The sequence below is a fragment of the Bos indicus x Bos taurus genome, chromosome 12 (assembly GCF_003369695.1).
Source record: "Bos indicus x Bos taurus breed Angus x Brahman F1 hybrid chromosome 12, Bos_hybrid_MaternalHap_v2.0, whole genome shotgun sequence".
NCBI lineage: Eukaryota > Metazoa > Chordata > Mammalia > Artiodactyla > Bovidae > Bos > Bos indicus x Bos taurus.
Genome location: NC_040087.1, coordinates 29,571,507 through 29,593,095, shown reverse-complemented (window position 1 = coordinate 29,593,095; position 21,589 = coordinate 29,571,507). Strand labels below are relative to the sequence as shown.

Genomic DNA, 21,589 nt, shown 5'->3' with positions numbered 1-21,589 from the left:
ACCTGAAACTAACATAGCATTGTAAGTCAATTACGTGTTTGTGTGCTTCAGTCATGTCCGACTCTTTGTGACCCCGTGGACGGTAGCCCACCAATCACCTCTGTCCATGGGATTCTCCAGGCAAGAATACTGGAGTGGGTTGCCATGCCCTCCTCCAGATCTTCCCAACCCAGGGATCGAATGGGCGTCTCTTATGTCTCCTGCATTGGCAGGTAGGTTCTTTCCCACTAGCGCCATCTGAGAAGCCCCATTACTTTATACTACAAAACTCCCCACTGTCCCACTGCACTCTTCCCAATTCTTCTGCACTGGTCCTAGTTCTTCAAGGCTCTCTCTCTGTTGTCTGCTAACATGATCACGGGTCCATTCACTCACTTATTCATTCAAAGAATACAGACAAGTTCCTGCTATGTGCCAGGCCTAGTGCTAGGTCTTGGGCTGATAATCGCAACCCTCTCTCCCCAGGAGTCCTGAGCCATGTGGAAAACACACGTGGGGAGATCCACTTATCTATCAGTTCCATTGCTGGTGCTGCTGGACTGTAAAAGTGGCAGGAACCCAGAGCCACACAGGCAGCTTCTTACCACTGCTGTATCCCCATGTCCAGAGTCCAGCTTCATCCTTCCGAAGTGGCCATCTGCAGATGCTCATCAGCCAACAGCCAGAGGTCCCACTCCTCACACCCATGGGCCCCAGCAGGGGACACACAGACAGAAGTGCTGGGAATTTTTGCATAAAACTGGGGAGTTCCTGCATCTCCAGAAGCCAAACCAGCCCACCCTTAGAGAGCCATGACCCTCAGACTACGATCCCTGCTTTAGACATGTGATGACTTAGTAGCCAAGGAAAATCTCCAGTGACTCCTTGGATCAGAAAATATGTGTGAGCCGCTCCCACGGCTCACAAGGGAGCCCATGGGAGTTGTGTGCCAGAGGCTAGAGAGAGATGTGAGACCTGGTGCTGTACACACCGAGGGACTCACAGTCTAAATTCAGGCACAAGATGTGATGCTCAACAGGTTAAATGAGGATAAAGCGATGCAGTCAGCCTGCTGTGCTTGAGAGGCGCTCCGGAGGGCAGTGGTTAGAAACCGAAACCTTTGGACACCGTGAGATTAAAAAGAAATTCTTACCTGTAGATTTATGATCCTGTCTATTTCTAGCCCCTTTGCTGCATATAAAAAAAAAAGACCCTTCTGTGAAGCTGTTTCTGAGAGTGCCTAAGAGTTTAAAAAATCTTTGGGGAAAAAGTGGTGGCATTTCCTTCTAAAGGTTTATTTTCATTGCATTAAATTGAGAATTAAGTCACTGGCCAAGAATGCAATGTTGACCTTTCAGCCAGCAGTTCTAATTTAAAACCCTCTTTGCAGCAACATTTATTGCTTCAAGTTATGTGGCCATTGGTTTTTGAAAAACTCCTCTTCTCTCCAAAAATGCAAAAGCCAGCCCTAGTTCCTAATTATTCACATTTCAACAGTGCAAAAAAATGCACAAATTAGGTGGAAGGATGTGAAAGTTCCTGTGGCCTTCCAGAAAAGAGCAGCACTGGCTCGGCCTGAAGGTCAAAACAAAGCACGGTGGTCCTTTTCACATGGGGTTGGTTAAGAGACTGCCGTCTTATTTGGAAAACCATCTGGACAAGTCTTCTGAAGTCATTCTCAGTGGAAAGGGGAGCTAAGAGAGAAAGGCAATTGTGTGAGCAAAGCTGATGAGCTGAAAATACATTCTTTCTGCCAACTTTTCTACATTTTAGCTTCATTCTCCCCTTTGAGAACTGTTATGTCTTCTCCCACATCAAAGAGAAAGAATTTGAGAGTGAAAGAGAGAGAGCAAGAGATTTCAACCAGGCTAAAATCCAGGAAATTTGTGAGCTCTCTGGAAGGCTTTTTCTTCTCTTTTTCTTATTGTAGTAGAATACACATGGGCTTCCTAAGTGGTGTTAGTGGTAAGGAACCTGCCTACCAATGCAGGAGATTTAAGAGACATGGGTAAGATCCCCTGAAAGAGGGCCTGGCAACCCACTCCAGTATTCTTGCCTGGAGAATCCCTGCCCGACGAGCCTGGCAGGCTATAGTCCATGGGGTCACAAAGAGTTGGACACAACTGAAGTGACTGAGCACACACGAAGAATATACATAATACAATATATACCATCTTAACTATTTTTAAGTGTACAGTTCAATGGTTTTAAATACATTCATATTGTCATGCAATCATACTCTCCATCCTTCCCCATAAATTTTCTTGAAACTAAAGGTCTTTATCTATCAAATAATGCCTCTCCCTTCTCCCTTCTCTTCAACCCCTGGCAGCTACTGTTATACTTTCTGTCTTTATGATTTTGATTACTCATGAAAATAGAATCATACAGTATTTGTCTTTTTGTGACTGGCTTATTTTCCTTAGCATAATGACCTCAAAGTTCATCCATTGTAGCATATTGCTGTTTCCTTGCTTTTAAAGACTAAATAATATTCCACCATTTATATATGCCACAGTTTGCTTGTCCATTCATCCATTGATGGATAGTTGGGTCGCTTCTACATTTTAGCTATTGTGAATAACATTGCTGTGAATATAGTTGTACAAATATCTCTTCAAGATTCTGCTTTCAGTTTTCTGGGGTATATACACTGAAGTAGAATTGCTGGGGGAAAAGTGAAGTGAAGTGAAAGATGCTCAGCCATGTCCGACTCTTTGCGACCCCATGAACTATACAGTCCATGGAATTCTCCAGACCAGAATACTGTAGCAGGTAGCTAGCTGTTCCCTTTTCCAGGGGATCTTCCCACCCAGGGATCAAATCCAGGTCTCCCGCATTGCAGGCGGAAAACTTGAAACTGAACTGCTGGATCACATGGTAATTCTATTTTGATATTCTGAGGAACCACCACACTGTTTCCCCACACTGGCCCTGCCATTCCACATTCCCACCCACAGTGTACAGGGCTCCAATTTCTCCACATCCTGACCAACACTTGTTTTCTGTTTCTTCGATAATAGTCATCCTAATGGATGTGGGGTGGCATCTCATTGTGGTCTCGTCCTTTCACCTGTTTATGGCTATTTTATATCTTTTTTTGGAAAGATGTCTGTTCAAGTTTTTTTGCCCTTTTTAAAAAATATATATTTAATTTATTTGGCTGCACTGGGTCTTAGTTTTGTCATGCATGATCTTTCATTGCAGCACACAGACTCTCTAGTTGTGGCAGACGGGCTCCAGAGTGCACAGACTTCAGTATTTACAGCGTGTGCTGGCTTAGTTGCTCCAAGGCACGTGGGATCTTAGTTCTCCAACCAGGGCTTGAACCCACGTCCCCTGCATTGCAAGGCAAATTCTTAATCAGCAGACCACCAGGGAAACCACCCCCTGCCCATTTTTGAATCTGATTTTCTTGTCGTTGCTTCTTAGAAGTCTTCTTCTAAGAATATTAGTTCATCACCAGACAAATGATCTGCAGATATTCTCTCCCATTCTGCAGGCTGTCTTTTTACTCTACAGATGGTGTCTTTTGATGCAGAAAAAGATCAGTTTTCATGAAGTCCACTCTGTCTATATTTTTCTTTTGTTACCTATGGTTTTTGGTGTCATATCCAAAAAATTATTGCCATGTTCAATGTCATGAAGCTTTTCTCCTTTGTTTTCTTCTAAGAATTATCTTGTTGTAGGTCTTCCCTTTATGTCCTTCATCCATTTTGAGCTAATTTTCACACAGGGCATTAGCTAAGGGTCCAGACTTGTTATTTTGCAGGTGGATATCCAGTTTTCTTGGCACCATTAGTGAAAAGACTGTCCTTCCTCCACTGAAAAGGATCTTGACACCCTTGTCAAAAATCATTTGACCAAAAACATGGGGGTTATTTTGGGGCTGTCTGTTCTATTCCATTTTTCTACCATCTGTCTGTATACCAGTACCACCCTGTTTTGATGACTGTACGTTTTGTACAGTCAGTTTTGAAATCAGGAAGTATGAGAGCCCCCAGTTTTATTCTTCTTTTTCAAGATCGTTTTGGCTATTTGGAGGTCCCTTGAAATTCCATGTAAATTTTAAAATGAGTTTTTCTATTTCTGCCAAAAACGTCTTTGGGATTTGATAGAAATTGCACTGAATCTGTAGATCATTTGGTGTCGTACTCTCATTTTAACAATATTTTCTTCCAATTTATGAATGTGGGATGTGTCTCCATTTATTTATGTCTTAATTTCTTTCGACAGTGTCTTGTAGTTTTCATTATACAAGTATTTCACCTCCTAGGTAAACTCCTAAGTGTGTTATTCTTAATGCTGTTGAAAATGGAATTTTTTTCCTTATTTACTTTTCAGATTATTCCTTGGTCATGTATACAAATGCAACTGATTTTTTGTGTGTTGACTTTGTATCCTGCTTCTCTGAGGAATTCATTTATTGGTTCTAAGAGACTAAGGTTTCTTACTTAGGGAAACTAATAATATTTACTTCATTTGTAAGTAATAATATTTATTATAACGAAACAACATTTAATGTAATTTTAATAAAATATTTAAATAGTGTTTAATAATAGAATTATAATGAACATAATAACAATATGTTAATAATTACATAAATGACATGTTTGATTTTATATGTCATTTTCCTGAGTGCTTTTAATGTTTTATCTCACTTAGTGCTCACATTGATCCAGAGAGATAGGTGTTCTTGGACCCATTTTCACAGATGAGGAAACTGAGGCTAGAGACTTAACTAACAGCCATTATAACCGTTACCATTTGCTGACTGTCCCTGTGTTCTGAGTACCTTAGTTTCAGTATCTCCATTCAGCCTCCACTGCAAAGCCATGGAGCACAATTCCCATAGAGTCTCTAATTTAATCTTCACTGAAACTCTGTGAAACAGGAAGTATTGTCTCCCTATCACAGGTGAAGAAAACAGGTTTAGGGAAGTGAAACGCTCCCCGAGCCCACACATGGTTAAGTGGGGAGGCTGTACATATGCCCATTTCCCAGGACTCTGCAGCCCCCCACCCAAGACGAAGTGGGCAAGTTAGGGGGGTTATCCTTGCTGCCCCTCCCCCTACTCATCATGTTCCCTCCCGCCACCCCGGAAGTCAATTCCCCAAGAGCTGGATAACCTGAGTGTAAGGTGATCCTTAGCCCAATCACTGACTGTGTCCCAGGCAGGGAGGACACCATGTAGGTGGCCCTCCATCTGCCTCTGAGAACCTTTAGCTCCCCCAGGGACAACCTTCAGTCCCTCAAGGACATCCCTCAGCCCCCTAAGGACAAACACAGAGCCCAATATCAAGGGCATGGGCTTTGGATACAAACACATCTGGGTTTGAATGTCAGCCCCTCCGCTGTATGACCTCAGGCAATGCGGTTCTTTCTAAACCACACTCTCACTGCTGGGTAAAATCAAGAGACTACGTCTAACTAGGATTGTTGTGATCGCTGAATACGGTGGTGCTGAGACGTGCTTAGTTCCAGGCCTGGCACGGGATGTGTTCTAGGTGGGTAATCCGACTTGTGACTGTGGTCCACCCGAGGCAGGCCTGAGTCTGCCACGTCCACTGTGGCTTCCCAAATGCACAATGCAGCGCTGAGCTCAGAGTCAGGCCCGAACAAACTCTGTTGAACAATGACTAGCCTGGGTCGTGGGTGTCCTATGGCGCTAGACAAGGGAGCTGCTGTTGCTAAGTCACTTCAGTCGTGTCCAACTCTGTGCGACCCCATAGACGGCAGCCCACCAGGCTCCCCCATCCCTGGGATTCTCCAGGCAAGAACACTGGAGTGGGCTGCCATTTCCTTCTCCAATGCATGAAAGTGAAAAGTGAAAGCGAAAAGTGAAAGTGAAAAGTGAAAGTGAAATCGCTCAGTTGTGTCCGACTCTTAGCGACCCCATGGACTGCAGCCTACCAGGCTCCTCCATCCATGGGATTTTTCCAGGCAAGAGTACTGGAGTGGGGTGCCATTGCCTTCTCCGAGACAAGGGAGCAGCAGCTCTTTATTTCACTCCAGCACCTACTCCATTGTTTACATGAGAACTTTCCTTTCACCTCCAGTCAAGGCAAGTCACCCCAGAGCCCACAGACGCAAGGAGGTGAGATGAAGAAGCTCCCTACCCATCTCCTAACACCCAAACAGCTGTGTCTCTTGTGGTTCTTGGAGGTTTGCATCTAAGTAGGTCTGCAGGACTTTTATGCAAGAGCAAATTTTGAGTTCTATGTGCTAAGCTCTTGGAGACATTGGAGATAAGTGGGGAAAAAGACAAATGTGAGCCTGTGTTGATGGTGCTTCAAGTCCAGCAGGAGGAGTGGATGGTAAGGAAGCAGGGAGGTGGGTTTAGAAGTTATTCCAACACCTGAGAGACAGTGGAGGACAGGGGAGCCTGGTGTGCTGCAGTCCATGGGGGCCACAAAGAGTCGGACGTGATTAAGCGACTGAACAGCAACTAATTCCCATCCAGGAATTCTAGAGAGTGGGAACCTCCTAGGAAATACCCATAGAGCTCCAGGCAAAGCCCCCGACTGCCCTACCATCTCTCTCAGCCCCTCCCTCAAGCCCTAACCAAGTTCCCCATCCTTGACTCTCTAAAAGCCCTAGGGTCCTGGGGCAATGCAGGGTGCCCTGGATTGCCTTCACATCTGACTTAACCCCCCAGCCAGGCTGGGCTGCTTCTCAACCAGCGAGGCCAACTGTGCTCTTGTGTATGCCTCGACCGCTTCAACCCAGGTCCAGGGGCAGATCTGAGACTCTGGGGCCCCGGGGCAATCACCAGAGAGGACGAGAGGAGAGCTGGGAGCTGCGTGAGGAGCACAACCAAAGCCCTCTCCTTGTCTCCAGGCCCAGACAGAAGTGTCTCCTGCCTCGCCTTCCTCAAGACTTGGGCAGCCAACTTGGAATCAGCCTCTGCGTCGCTGATGGCCAACGGTCCCCGAGGTGAGAATGGAGCCCACACTGGCCGTCGGCTCGTCTCTAAGAAGCGGCCACTGCAGGCCCGGGTTCCAAGAGGAAGGACCTCCCAGGCATTCAGGACTCGCCAGGCACTCCCTGGCCGACTCAGCCTAGCCTTCCAGCTGGGGGAGGGCAGCTTCCTCCCAGTCGAGTCTCCCTGCCTGCTGCCTCCCCAGAGGTCCGTGGTGATTCCTGCAGGGACATAGGGTTCACAGGATGTCATTTAGTGAGGTTAAATAAACATCAAATGTTTATTTAGCCAGGGAGGGGCAGACTGCCACAGCACCCACGGGAGGCCTGAGAAAAGAGCTGAGAGTCATGTGATGGGGGTCAGCCTGCAGGGATGCAGTCATACCCAGCCTGTTTTGGCACCAGGGACCAGTTTTGTGGAAGACAGTTTTTCCATAGACTGGGAGGTAGGAGATGGTTTCGGGATGATTTATTGTGCAGTTTACTTCTATTATTGTTACATCAGCTCCATCAGGCATTAGATCCCGGAGGCTGGGGACTCCTGGGGTAGAGGACGTTTCCTGAGGCCACTTCCACCACTAACTAGCTTGGTGATGTCACATAGATGACAGGACCTCTGGCTTCAGTGAACTGTAAGGAGTGAGCCAGTGTCCTGCTCCAAAGCACAGGAATTTTATTTTAAACAGTGAGTTAGAAGCAGCCACCTGTGTTATTCTGATTGCAAGAGCCCAGGTCCCAGGGCATTCGGTTGTTTGTAGTCTCCTCACTAGAGAAGGAGACTGCCTCCCCACTCGGCTGCCACTCTCAAGGGGACCGCCTCCTCCCGATGCCCGACCTTGGCCCAGCCCCGAAGCTTCTGGCCTGTTGGCACCAGGCGCCCTCCACCCTGGGCATCCCTTGCTTCTGCTTTACCTGTCAGCAGCACAGGACCCCCTCCCCTAAGAGAAGAGGCGGATCCCACAGTCTGTGATTTAGGGAGCTCCTGAGACAAAGAAGTATGCACAGGGTTCCCACTTCACAGGCTTGCTGTGAACACCCACCGGCAAAGCACTCAAGAATTGTGAATGTTAGGCCAAAAGAGGTCCCAGAGAATTCCTTCGACTAGGCAAGTCCCACAGTGTGTTTAAAAGATATGCCTACACACACAAGTGCCTGTGTGCACACATATGCACACACATTAATTGTTGCCATAGCACAAATGTCCATATCTCACCTCCACAGCCCAAGGAAGCCTCCTCTGTCAGGAAGGCTGCCTGGAATAGTGGAGAAGCGAGAGGCTATTGAGACATTTAATCCAAAGCCTCCAAGAGGAGCTCCTTCCCCAGATACATACAGATTGATCATTTAGCTGGTCAGATTAAGCCAAGCAACCCAGGCACCACCCTAGAGTCCTGAGACAGTGGTGCCTCTCAACAGAGACTCCCAGACTCTGACCAGAAGCTCCAGAACTGCAAAGCACCAACACCCAAAGGCCCTCCCTTCTGCTTCCCTACTCCCAGGTTCTGTCACCTTCTGGAGGCTGTTCGGTGGGGCCCGTCCCATTGCAAACTTCACTCCTGTAAGTTGGGTAGTGGGTTGGAAATAAGTTCCATACCTTATGTTTGGGTTGACTTGTTTTTAGACACTTAAGTCGCTTGCTCAGTCATGTCCAACTCTTTGCGACCCCATGGACTGTAGCTCACCAGGCTTCTCCATCCATGGGATTCTCCAGGCAAGAATACTGGTGTGGGTTGCCATTTTTGACACTAGCCTGTGTCAAAAAACTAGTGTCTCTCTCATTAAGGAGAATGTATTTCACTTGCCATTGTCTGACAGGTAAGCTTTACCATTGATGGACATGTGTGTCTGTCTGTCTGTGATGGACCCTGTGTGTGTCTGTGTGCATATGTGATGGACTCCGTGCGTGTGCGTGTGTGTGTATGTAATGGGCCGTCTATGTGTGTGTGTGCATGTGTCTGTGTGTCTGTCTCTGATGGACCCTGTGTGCGTGTGTGTAATGATCTCTGTGTGTACGTGTCTTCAGTCCAGAGACAAAGCCCGGGTCAGCAGCATGGTGGTGACAGCGGGAGATGCCTGTGCTTACATGGCTGACCAGCGTGGCTTTGTGCACGTCTATGACATCGAAGAGTACAGCCTGCAGGGACAGGAGCTGCAGCCTCCCACGAGTAGGCATGAGCTCTCCACGTGAGATGTTATGATGAGCATTGCTTCAGTTTTAGTTAAATATTAGATTAAATAAAATTTAATGTTTTTCTAGAGAAAAACATTTTCATGAAAGTATTCAATATTGGCAAGGTGAGAGGAAAATGGCACTCACGCTCTTGGATGGAGGGTGAGTTGGTATATACTGTCCGAAGGGCGCGAAGGGCAAGTTGACAATGTGCATTAAAGCTTTGAACCAGCAATTCTACTTCTAAGGATTTGGCCAAAAAAAAAGAGTAAGAAGCATAAACAAAGACTTAGTTATAAGGTTGTGAATCAGCATATTGTTTATAAGAGAGGCAGAAGAAAATAGAGGAACCAAACTGTCCAGTGTAAGGGGAGTAATTAAATATGTGATGGTACAGAATATAACACATTGAAATATCATTGAGTTATTGTGTAAGGATGCCATATATGAAAATGTATTTATAGGGAGACTATTCGTGACAAAATTGTTCAGTGAAAAATTAGGTCACAAAACAATAATGCAACCCTTGTTAAAACGAAGACATATATGGAAGATTGACAGTCTGGAAAAATATACATCAAGGATGTAACAAATCCTTACCTCTTTGTACATGAGGTTTTGAAAAGTGAAAGTCACTCAGTCATGTTCAACGCTTTGCGACCCCATGGACTATACAGTCCACAGAATTCTCCAGGCAGGAATACTGGAGTGGGTAGCTTTTCCCTTCTCCAGGGAATATTCCCAACCCAGGGATTGTACCCAGGTCTCCCACAGGCAGATTATTTACCAGCTGAGCCACAAGGGAAGCCCATATTGAGGTTTTAGTTATGCTTTTCTTTTCTATTTTTTTAATATAAATTTATTTATTTTAATTGGAGGCTAATTACTTTACAATATTGTATTGGTTTTGCCATACATTGACATGAATCCACCATGGGTGTACATGTGTTCCCCATCCTGAACCCCCCTCCCACCTCCTTCCCCGTATCATCCCTCTGGGTCATCCCAGTGCACCAGCCCGGAGCACCCTGTATCATGCATTGAACTTGGACTGGTGATTCGTTTCACATATGATAATATACATGTTTCCATGCCATTCTCCCAAATCATCCCCCCCTCCCTCTCCCACAGAGTCCAAAAGACTGTTCTATACATCTGCGTCTCTTTTGCTGTCTTGCATACAGGGTTATCTTCTTTTTAAAAATATGTCTTTTCTAATTTTTCTGGAGATATAATGCTTTGGTAATAACAGAATATGTTTAAAGTGTTAAAAGCCTTTCATACAGTTGTAGAAATGCTCATGTTTAGAAAAAAAATTCAAGAAGCATGATAGAATATAAAATGAAAAGCAGTAGTTGTTTCTCTGACCTCCTCCATCACCCAGCCTGACTTTTCTGCATCCTAGCAACACTATTAGTGAATTTCAATTTCCTTCCAGAAAGTTTCTATGCATGTCTATATATATAAAATATATACAGGAGCACATACACACACACCCACGATACATACTTTCAGGACTCATCTTTTCCTTTGTATCTTAGCCAGCTTTATATATAAGCATATTTAGGGGTTTTTCTTAGCATATTTGAATGGCTATATAATATTTCATTAAATATATTTCTGTAAAGCCAATTTAGAGGCAAATATTCACCTACCTCCCCTTATTCACTTTTTCCTGTTCCACCACAGGAGAAATTTAAATGCTTAAGTGTGAGAAATTGGAATTTAGAAGTAAGAGTGATTGGCCTTGCATTGGTCTTTACTCTGAGTACTGGGAACATAGCTTTCACCAGGCTGTATTAAAAATTATTTTTTATTACTTTCCCACTCCTGCAGGCTTACCAAACCCTAAGTACTAAAGGAAACTATAGGGTGAGGACCTTGAACAGGCCCCATTTTATATATCTTTGGAGCTGGCATAGGGTCTTGCACATAGTAGATTCTTGATAAACTTGTATCAAATTAATGTAGCAAGACCAGCGACTTGTCACACCAGTACCTCCCTCCTTGCTGGACACTCATCCAGATCCGACCCCAGCCTGCAGTGGCTGTTGCCCAGCATCTAGCATCAGGGTGGGCCTCTCTCCCTGCTGGACGCTCACCCAGTTCCGACCCCAGCCTGCAGCGACTGTTGTCCAGCATCTACCATCAGGGTGGACCTCTCCTATCGCACTCAGCTGTGTTCTTTCCTCTGCTTTAGATGTGACATTCTGGCGGGCCCATGTCAGCATGGTGACATCGTGAGTACCATCTATTTTAGAGTTTAAGAATGTATAACAGAGTCAAAATACTTTCCCCAGCTTTGAGTAAATGGATTCTCTCAGAAGCCTTCTGAATTAACCAGAAGACAAGGGCAGTGCTATAATTCTGCTGCTGTGAGAACTGGATGTTTATGTTCCCTACACAGAGTAAAGGAAGAGATCTGAAGTCATTTTTCTTATAAATGATGATTGTTTTCCTTGAATTGATCCACTATTTTAGTGTAAGTGTAGATGCTTAGTATGTTTAAGATTTTTTTTCACTGGAGTTAAAAGAAGTCAGTGCTGCCATGGGGCCTGGACCCTGGTCAGAAGTTTCTTCCAACCCGTTAGTGTTCCCACAGACCCATCAGTTCCCACAGTCCATGAAATGCTTCCAGTATATCTTGTCTGCTATCTTGGGACTGGAGTTGGGGCATCTGAAGGGGGTGTGGCATGGTAGGAGGCAGGGAGAGTATGGTACCGAGAATAATCCAGGAGATGAACCTGGCTTCTATATTCCAGCTGTAAATAATGGGGTATTGACGCATTGAGCGTTTCTTGCTGGGGCAGCCTCAGCGCATCTCCCTTGCCCTTTCATCTCATTACTTTGGAGCTGATAGAAGAAGAAGAGCTTCTGCTCTCATCCTCTCTGGACCACACCGTGCGCCTGTGGAGCAGGGACGGGGCGTTCATCGGTAAGGGGCGTTCATCGGTAAGGACCGTCCACCTGGCCACCAGTTCAGTCCCAGTCTGGGGCCTCATTTGAAGTCTCCATCGGGTCGTGAATTCTCTGAGGTCTAGGGTGTTGGTCAGATTAGGCTAACATGATGAAATAACCGCCATAGACCGGGCCACTTAAGCCACAGAATTTTGTTTGTCACATGTGTGCTACCCTGGAGACTGGAAGTCTGAGATCAGGGTCCCAGCATGGTCAGGTGCTGCTTAGGGGGCTTTTCCTGGTTTGCAGATGAGCTCCTTTTATGGACACCTTTTGCTGAGTCTTTTTATGGCCCGGGGGCTTCCCTGATAGCTCAATTGGTAAATAATCCACCTGCAATGCACGAGACCTCACTTCGATTTCTGAGTCAGGAAGATCCGCTGGAGAAGGGATAGGCTACCCACTCCAGTATTCTTGGGCTTCCCTGGTGGCTCAGCTGGTAAAGAAAGAATCCACCTGCAATGCAGGAGACCTGGGTTCGATCCCTGGGTTGGGAAGATCCCCTGGGGAAGGGAAGAGAGTTACACAAGAGTTAAGAGAAGACAGGGTACCTCCCATCTTATGCTTACTGTTTGCCAATTTACTTTTCCAGGGACCTTCCAGGAAAATATGCCCCTGGGATATTTTCACTCCTGCCTCCTGGAGCCACCCTAGAGTGCCCCATGAAGTCCTGACAGATCCCCAGAGCATGCCTGCTCACCCAGTGCTAGAAGGAGCTGTTCCTGCCACGTGCAGAGGAGAAGAGCAAGACAAGGTGGTGGAGGGCAAGGCCAGTGCTGAGGTTGGTCCTGGCACATACAGTTCACCTGGGCTTGCTCATAGCTCCAGGCAGATTGGCACCGGTTATAAACTGCACCCTGAAAGGGTCAAGGCATGACCCAGAGAACCAAGTCAACTCAGGAATAAAAGCATATCCCAAGATCCTTCTACTGACCAGGGCCAGGGGGCTTACTGGTTCATCTGGGGGCAGTTGGAGCTGATCTCCCAGCATCACTTGACTGTCCCTCTTTCTCACCAGCAAAAAGGTTGTTGTCTGTGGCCTTGGAACACAGACAGACTCAGCACCATGCTCAATCCCCTGTCACATCAGAGAGACAGACGCTGAAACTGCAGCCCGCAGCACACAGCCCCTGTTAGGAAATACATTTTAACACAGGGCTTCCTGAGTGAAAGGAAGGAATAATGGGTTCAGTGCCTGGGTCCATGAAAGTCGATGTCAGAGCAAGAGATGGTGAAAAGACCCTGGTAGATGCAGTCTTGATTTAGAGCTCAGTGAAATACACGAATTTCCAGGAAATGCTTGCCCTTTAATAAACTGAAAAAAAGGTCATTTCATGAACTATTGCTCACTGGTTATGTTACAACTCAAGGCAGAACATCTGCTTTGCCCACAAAATAATGTGTCTAGGATTTTGTATCTGCAGCCTCTTGGAATACTAATCACACAATGGATCCTCGTCACTGACTTCTTCGTAGAGACACACTCAACGTGGGGAATAGAGGGACCAGGCATGCATTGATCAAGAAAGCCTTCTGCCTTGACAAGGGCTCCCTCATTTCCCCATGTTGTTCTCATGAGCTTAACATGGTGCTTTCATAGCTCCAGGGAAGCTCAGAGTGCGTCTACATGGTACTATTGGCCTGTTTAGAAATACAGTCATTTTGCTGTGCATTTGATATAGAGGGAAAAAAATGAGTTCATTAATTTAGATAGGCCCACAATTTGGAAACTAGAAGCGCAGAAAGGGGTGGGAAGAGAGGAAGGAAGAAGCAAATGAGGGAAATATGCTGATCAGCACAAAATCCAGGGTCCATGCTATACAGCACAGCAAACCTGGAGAAAATCAGACTGTGATGCAGGAAGCATCAGGCAGAAGGAGAGAGCGGGGATGGAGGAGGAGGAGGAAGCAGGAGAAGGGGAGGCGGAGGAGAGGAAGGATACTCAGTTCAGCACAATCCAAACGCCCAACTCCTATGATGGGAAAGAGGGTCAAGCAACAGACTTCACGAGTGACCTTGATCTTGTGTAGGGAAAGCTGCTTCGACGTTTGTAGTTCTGTCTAGCTTGACTCCAAATGCCTCAGGAAACACTCTGTAAATTCTCTACAAGAAAAATGAATACACACACACACACACACACAAAGAACCTGAGGAGCTCTTACATAGTATATCTGGAGGGGACGTCCCGGGCAGTCCAGAGGTTAAGACTCCACACTTCCACTGCAGGGGGCATTGGTTTGATCCCTGGTCTGATCAGGAAACTAAGATCCCCCATGCCTCGAGGCACGGTCAAACAAAAAACAAAGCCCCCCCCCCAAAAAAAAAACCCCAAGAAGCAAAGTGTTTGAAGCGCTGTTTATGAGTTAGGGTTAACTAAGGTCTGCTCTGAAGTTCACCTTCATTAGCTGTGTGAGCTCCAGGAATCACTTCCACTGATTTGTAAAATGAGGAGTGGGGTTGGCTGATTTTCCAGTTTCATTTCAGCCCTAAACACGTGTTTCTCTGCACATCTATTTTTATTGGATTCTGGATGTCTGGAGTGATTTTTCCCAGCATACCAGCCTATTAAACACAACCACAAACTAAAATAAGTTGACTGAATGCAGAAAACAATTTACCTGGAAAACATCACAAATGATTTTGAGAGTCGAGTGAAAGCTCAGGGGAAAATGTTCTTGTTATCTCATGGATTCAGCCAGCCAGGGTCTTGTTCTAACACAGAAACTCCATGTAACTGGAGTTAAACTTGCTCCCCGTCACAGTGTGATCCTGGGTTCCTCTTCCCAAATCTGCTCCGTCTCCTTCTAGCCTGAAAAGACCTCTGATCCTCGCTTTCCAGGAGACTGCGTCCTTGAAGTGAAGGAAGACTCCTGCGGCGGGGATGGATTCGGCAGTGACAGGTGAGCCAGGCTGAAGGTGAAATAAAAGGCAGCCTTTCCTGGCTGAGGGATCCAGGCCACTCTGTCATCATCATGAGTCATCTGTCCCTAAGCCCCACAGCCTGTGAGTACAGCAAGGTCACAACTCAAATCTCACCAGTTTGATGTCCTGCCTGCTCAGCTCAGGACACTCTCAGAAGTCCCTGTGTTGTCTGGCCATCACGTGCAGTCAAGGGCTACCTCACAGGGTTTTGTCTTGAGCTTTGTGGCTATCGTTAACTGCCTACCAGGCTGTGTGAGGCTGGACCATCTCACTGTTCCTTTCTTGGGAGCTCCGTGCAACCCCTGAGAGGGTGGGGGGTCTGGGCCTGGGCTTCCAAAGCTGGGAGAACCTGGGGCACCACCTTCTCCCCAAACTGGAACCTGGTTTCTAAAGAGAAGTAAGGGGAGTGAATAACAACTCACTCCAGTTCCCCAGGCCCCACACCCGGCTTCTTGAGGGCCCATCACCAAGGCAACTATAGAAATGATCCCTTCAGTGTTCCCTGCCACTCCTCTCATCACGGGACTAAGATTAAGGTCGTGCACCTGCATGAGGGATGACCCCTGCCCCCCACCCCAACGTTCCCACTTTCTCGGTGCAGCGGCTCCGTGGTCATGAGCCCAGGCCCCTTCTATATGCTTCTGCCCCCTCTCAGCTCTGGCTTCCAGGTTCACAGTACTGTATGGTCCAGACAGCTGTTGGGGCCTCCTGCTTCCACCCACACTCCAGGCAGCGGGAAGAAATGGCATGCAAATCAGGGGTCCACGACAGAGAGGGTGCATGTTCCAGTCGGATCAACCCCCTTTACTGACTTTTCCGGGATGTCCTGAACACTTCTGCTCATGTCTTGGTGGCCAGAACTTAGTCACGTGGCCACATCTCCCTGCAGGAGAGGCTGGGAGTTCTGTAACTAAGGAGGAAGGCAGGAGAGGATTAGGGTAGACAACTAGAAATCTCTGTTCTGGGAGGTCAAATAGTTAAATGCTCTGGATGCCATCAGAGTCAGAGGGTATCATACATAGAAACATGATTCATCATGCATTTCACAACAGAGTCGTGAATTTAAAGTTTTATTTGGGAAACCACTTGGCTTATCAGAATGTGTCATGGGCTTTGGTTACAGTCACAGGTGTGTCTTTGAAAACAGTGTGACCTCAGGTGAGACTCCCTGATTGTACAATCAACTACCCTGAATGTACATCTGCAGATCTCCCAGTGGGTCTGTGGTCTCATGAGATGGTGAGTGTTGCCGGTGTGGTGGAGTCTGAGACTGGGACGGAAGGGGGACCCTCGGGGGTTTGAGGGTGTGGCATCACCGACAGCATCTTCCTTGATGGTGGCAGCAGGATCATAGACATCCTCTACATACCTCCCCAGGACCTGCTGTGGTCTTAGGGGGCTCAGAGTGTTAGCCTGCCCTGGCTGCTGTGACAAGATACCAGAGACTAGGCGGCTCAAGAAACAGACATTTACTTCTCACAGTCCTGGAAGCTGGAAGGCCAAGTTCATGGTCACCACCAATTCCGTTCAAGGCGCAGGAGGGCCTTCTTCCTAGCTGGCAGGCTGGCACTTTCTCTGTGTCCTCACAAGGTGGAGACAGAGCAACCTCTATCCCCTCCTCCTCCTGTGAAGCCACTAATTCTATCAGAAGGGCCCCAGCCTCATGACCCCATCAACTCTAATTACCTCCCAAAGGCCCCGCACCTCCAAATACCATCTCATTGGGGGATAGGGCTTCAACATGTGAATTCGGGCTGGGACCCAATTCTATCCAAAGCACTGAAAGTGCGGTGGGCTGTCAGGTGGGGAAAGACTCCACAACACCACAGACAAGCAGCTCCCATGCAGCAGGAGGGGCCAGGCACACTCTTACACTCTCCTGCTTCCACCCTCTCCAGGTAGAGACAGCAAGAGAAGTCGGCTCTGAACTCAGAGCTGGTTCTGATTCTCAGTCAATCTTCAGTGAGGGGCTAAATGAGTGGAAGGGAAAGTGGGAGATGTATGCAGTGAGTGAGGCCAGAATGGGGCTGCTTGGAGGGCCCCAAACAGGAGGCTGAATGGCAGAAACCCTCTCACCCAGCTGGATCAATACCAGTGCTTGTCGGGTTAATTTAAAAATACAGATTTTAAAGCAAGGGGCCATTAAAACATGATATGTACATCCTGTAAACATTTTACTTCAATTTGCAAGAGTAGAACGTACAGTCATCCCCAATCTTTTGATGTAGGGCCAAGGCTTTTTCTTCGCATAAGAGGCAAGTTCAGCACAGTCTGCCATAAATGCATTATTTATCGTTTTCAGTTTCTGCTTTTTTTAAAGTAGAGCTAGAACTTAAAGATATTTGCAAAGCAATGAGAGAGCACTAGACTTCTAGTTTTTTATCTTTATAATTTCCCTCAAGCTTTAACAGTTGTCTCATCTATCCTCAATTCAACATGACCCTTCATCTAGTCTTTTCCAAGTATTCATCTTAGTTTTCACAAAGTTCTTTCACACTAATCTCATCAATTTTCATTTTGTTTAAATACGTTTATGATCACAATAAAATGTACAACTGGCATTCACAAGTTTGGGAGCAAACACAGCTGATTCTTGTTAAGTACATGACTCAACCCCCAGCCTTTGGGAGCAGAAGTACCATCTAGCAGACGTGAGTGTCTAGAGCATTCTGTGGGCATTTCGCAGGGTGTTTACAGAGTCAGTCAGGCCATCAGTTCAGTCAGCAGAGTGTCCACCACACGTGATCCCCTGAGCAGCAAGGAGTCCCTAGAAATCAGATGGATGCTTTCCGTGGAGAGCTTGGCCACAGCACGGAGGCCAGGGAGGGAAAACGTGGGAGGAGGCAGGTGGTGTCTTCATGCTTAGTCTCCCAGGTTAGCGTTACCTCACCTGCCCAGCTCCACCTCCATGCAGCCCGACCTCCTCCAACAGCACCGGCCTCCTCCAGGGTCAACCCCTGTCCAGAGTCTTCCACCAGGCCCATACCTGACAGCAAGGTGGGGAACTGCTCCATGACTTGGCTTCATCCTCACAGGCTTCTGGGGAAGCACTCCTTTTTATCTTTAATTTTATTTTGTATTGGAGTTTAGCCAATTAACAAACAGTGTTGTGATAGTTTCAAGCAAACAGCAAAGGGACTGGGTCATACAGGTATCCATTCTCCCCTAAACTCCCCTCCCATCCGGAATGCCACATAACATTGAGCAGAGTTCCTTGTGTATACAGTCGATCCTTATTGATTACCCATTTTATTTCACTTCATTTTAGTTTTTAATTTTTATTTATTTTTGGCTGTGCTGGGTCTTTGTTGTTACACGTGGGCTTTTTTCTAGTTGTGGCGAGTCAGGGCTACTCCCTAATGGTGCGTGGGCTTCTCACTGTGGTGGCTTCTTTTATTGCAGAGCACGGGCTCTAGGGTGTACAGGCTTCAGTAACTGTGACATGTGGGCTCAGGAGTTGCGGCTCCCAGGCTCTAGAGCACCGGCTCAATAGTTGTGGCTCCTAGAATTAACTGCTCCATGACATGTGACATCTTCCTGGATCAGGGATTGAACCCATGTCTCCTGCATTGGCAGACAGATGCTTTACACTGAACCACCAAGGAAGCCCCTGGTTATCCATTTTAAACACAGCAGTGTGTACATGTCCATCCCAAACTACCTAACTATCCCTTCCTCCCATCCTTCCCCTCAGTAATCGTAAGATCATTCTCGAAGTCTGTGTGGTACATACTCCTTGTTATCTCCACCTACGATGAGGAAACCAAGCCTTAGGGATGAATTGTGATTTGCCTAAAGTTAAACCACTGGTCAATGGGAAGGCAGGAACATGGCCCCACCGTCTGTCCACTCCCCCACAGTGAAAGGATCAGGCCTTGGAGAAGGGCTTCTGTATGAGCATAGGAAAGAAGGAAGTAGAAGCTGTTGGCAGTGGGCAGATTACTGTGGAATGAGGACTCCTCCCCAGAGGGCAGGCCTGCGTGATGGCGTCAGTGTTACTTGCTGAGACACACCAGGGCCAGGGTTCCTGGAGTGAACAGGGGTAGAGAGGTGGCCAGGAGTAGGCACTTTCCAGGCTGTGCAGGGTGAAGTGAGGCCAGGAGAGACAGACGGGGAGACCACCTCCAAAACACACACCAGGAGGCGAGTGGGTGACGAGGACTGCGCCTGGAACTCAGGGCTGGAGACACCGCTGGGCTCCCCAAGAAGCTGTGGGTGCTAACAGAGCAGGGTGGAGGGAAAGGCCAGAGAATCAGTGATCGGATGGAGAGTTGTGTCTTAGAGACAAACCCTGTGCTGGTTAAGATTCCCCGGGCCCCGATGGGCCAAGTATGTGCTAATTTGGTCTCAAGGTTTGTGAGAAATTGTCACTAGAAACTGTCAGTGAATATTTTAGGAAAAGTGTGTTCAGCATTCACTCTGCACTGTTTGCTGTGCTCCACTCTGCTCTGCCGGGCATGGGCCTGTGATGGGACCCTGGGATATAGCCAGGAAAGCAGAGGAGCCTGTGCTCTGAGGATCTGTGCTCGGGAAGGCAGAGGGGTCTCTGGGCTCCGCCCCTACTCTGCCTGGATCTCCCTGAAGGCGTGTGCAGAGCATTTTGGGAGCACCAGTGGCAGGGGTCGAGGAGGCCTCCTGGAAGAAAGGAGTTCACACTCAGACCCTGAAGACGGGTAGGATGCAGCCATTCCAAAGGAAACCCTAAGAGAAGGAAGAGCTGCTACAACACAGGTGGGCCATGAGGACATTGTGTTCAGGGAGATAAGCCAGTTATAGAAGGACAAATGCTGTGTGATTCCACTTACACAAGGTTTCTAGAGTGGTCAAACTCACAGAAAGTTAAAAAGTGGAATGGTGATTGCCAGGGGCTAGTGGGGAGGAGAAGGGCAAATTCTTTTTTACTGAGTACAGAGTTTCAGTTTTGCAAGATGACAAGTGTTTCAGAGATGGACAGTGGTGATGGTTGCACGACCATGTGAAAGCACTTAACGCCACAGAGCTGTGCACTTAAGGCGGCCAAGATGGTAAATTTTATGTTCTGCGTTGTGTTAGTCGCTCAGTCATGTCCAACTCTGCAACCCCATGGACTGTGGCCCACCAGGCTTCTCTGTCCATGGACTCTCCAGGCAAGAATACTGGAGTGGGTTGCCATTCCCTTCTTCAGGGTATCTTCCCACCCCAGGGATCGGATCCAGGTCTCCTGCATTGGAGGTAGAATTTTTTTACTATCTGAACCACCAGGGAAGCATATTTTACCCCAATTAAAAATTAAAGAGAGAGAGAGAAATAAAGGCAGAGCATGGCCCCAGGCAAGGCAGAAAGGGGAGCTTCTGGGAGCTCTGAGCTGGGTTGGCACAGAACTGGGCAAAGGTGATGGTGGTAGAGACCTGGACATGAAAGGAAGGTGTTTGAGAAGTGGAAGTAGATGGCTTTTCAATGTGTTCAGAGATCAACAGGAGGAAAGACCTGGTGATGGGCGGTCAAGTAGAAAGAATCAGTGTTTACATGTCTTTGCAAGTGGACAACATGCTTTGATGATGGGGCCCACAGTGCTCGACCCAGGGCTTATGTGGAAGCAGGGGGCAGCAGTGAGCCCCCAGGTGCCTGAGGAATCTGCACTCACCTGCTTCCTTTCCTCCAGGCCACCCTTGGAGCAGAGCAAGCCTCCCCGGGGCACACCTGCACCGGGGACCCCCAGCATCTACCAGAGCCTCCGGTGCCACCAGGTCCCCTGCCTATCAGTGCTCCCAGAGAAGCTGGATTTGTCCATCCTTGGCGCAGATACGTTTAACTTAGATTTTCTTACACAAGAAAAAGAAGGAAGTGAAGCTGCCCAGAAAGCGTACTGATCACATAGCAGTTTCCTCATTTGAGTTCTGAAGAAACCAGCCTGCTGTTTTCTTTCCTTGGCAAATTCTTCTTCCCCGGTTAATCAAGAAGTCTGACTGAGATTAAGCTTTGCCTGACAGGGGCCGAAAAAGAACAAAACAAGAAATGATTTCAGCCAACACGGGCCTTTTCCCAAAGCAATTAGAGCTTGGACTTGAGCAAACAAATCAGATTCAAGGTCTTCCTTCCTCAGAAGCCATTATTCCATGGAGTGAAGATTGTCCAGGACAAATGGGTCCTGAAACAGCTCCCCTAGAACCCTGAATATCACAACAGCAGCTGCCCACGGCTGGGCCGAGGACAGCAGGAGAGAGAAGGGAGGTGTTGAAAAGTAAATAACAGCTTTGAAAGCCTGCTTTGTGCCAGGCAAACCTTGGTTAAGATCTTAGATGGATCATCTCGCTCACTCCTAATAGCACCGTCAGGAACGGATGCTGTTATTGTCCCATTATTCCAACAGGGACACTGAGGCTCCAGGAAGCAAAGTGATTTGCCAGTGGTTCACAGTCAAGTAAATGATACAAGGAAATCAGAGCCCAGGCCCCTGACTATCAACAGCAGTGACTCTCGGAGAAGAGGGAATAACATCGGAGGGCCAGTGGGTCTCTCCTTTCCAAGCATGGCCCTAGAGCAGTCACTTCAGAGCTGTGAGCCATCTCAACAATAGTAGGAAAAGAATAACAACACCGCTGCTGTCGGTTACAGAGCGCTGATCTCTTCATGGACATCATTTAATCCTCAAAGCCACCT

General features: G+C 47.3%; 1 protein-coding gene across 1 annotated transcript in view; it reads left to right on the top strand.

The window, feature by feature from the left end:
* LOC113902088 (WD repeat-containing protein 49-like) overlaps positions 1-20,799 on the top strand; it is a 43,454-nt gene extending 22,655 nt beyond the window's left edge. Inside the window, 9 exon segments of the mRNA XM_027557062.1 lie at positions 6,820-6,915; positions 8,400-8,458; positions 8,924-9,065; positions 11,271-11,309; positions 11,916-12,005; positions 12,621-12,640; positions 12,642-12,809; positions 14,837-14,928; positions 20,592-20,799. Coding sequence (XP_027412863.1) covers positions 6,820-6,915; positions 8,400-8,458; positions 8,924-9,065; positions 11,271-11,309; positions 11,916-12,005; positions 12,621-12,640; positions 12,642-12,809; positions 14,837-14,928; positions 20,592-20,799 — 914 coding nt within the window.
* Positions 20,800-21,589: the final 790 nt, after the last annotated feature.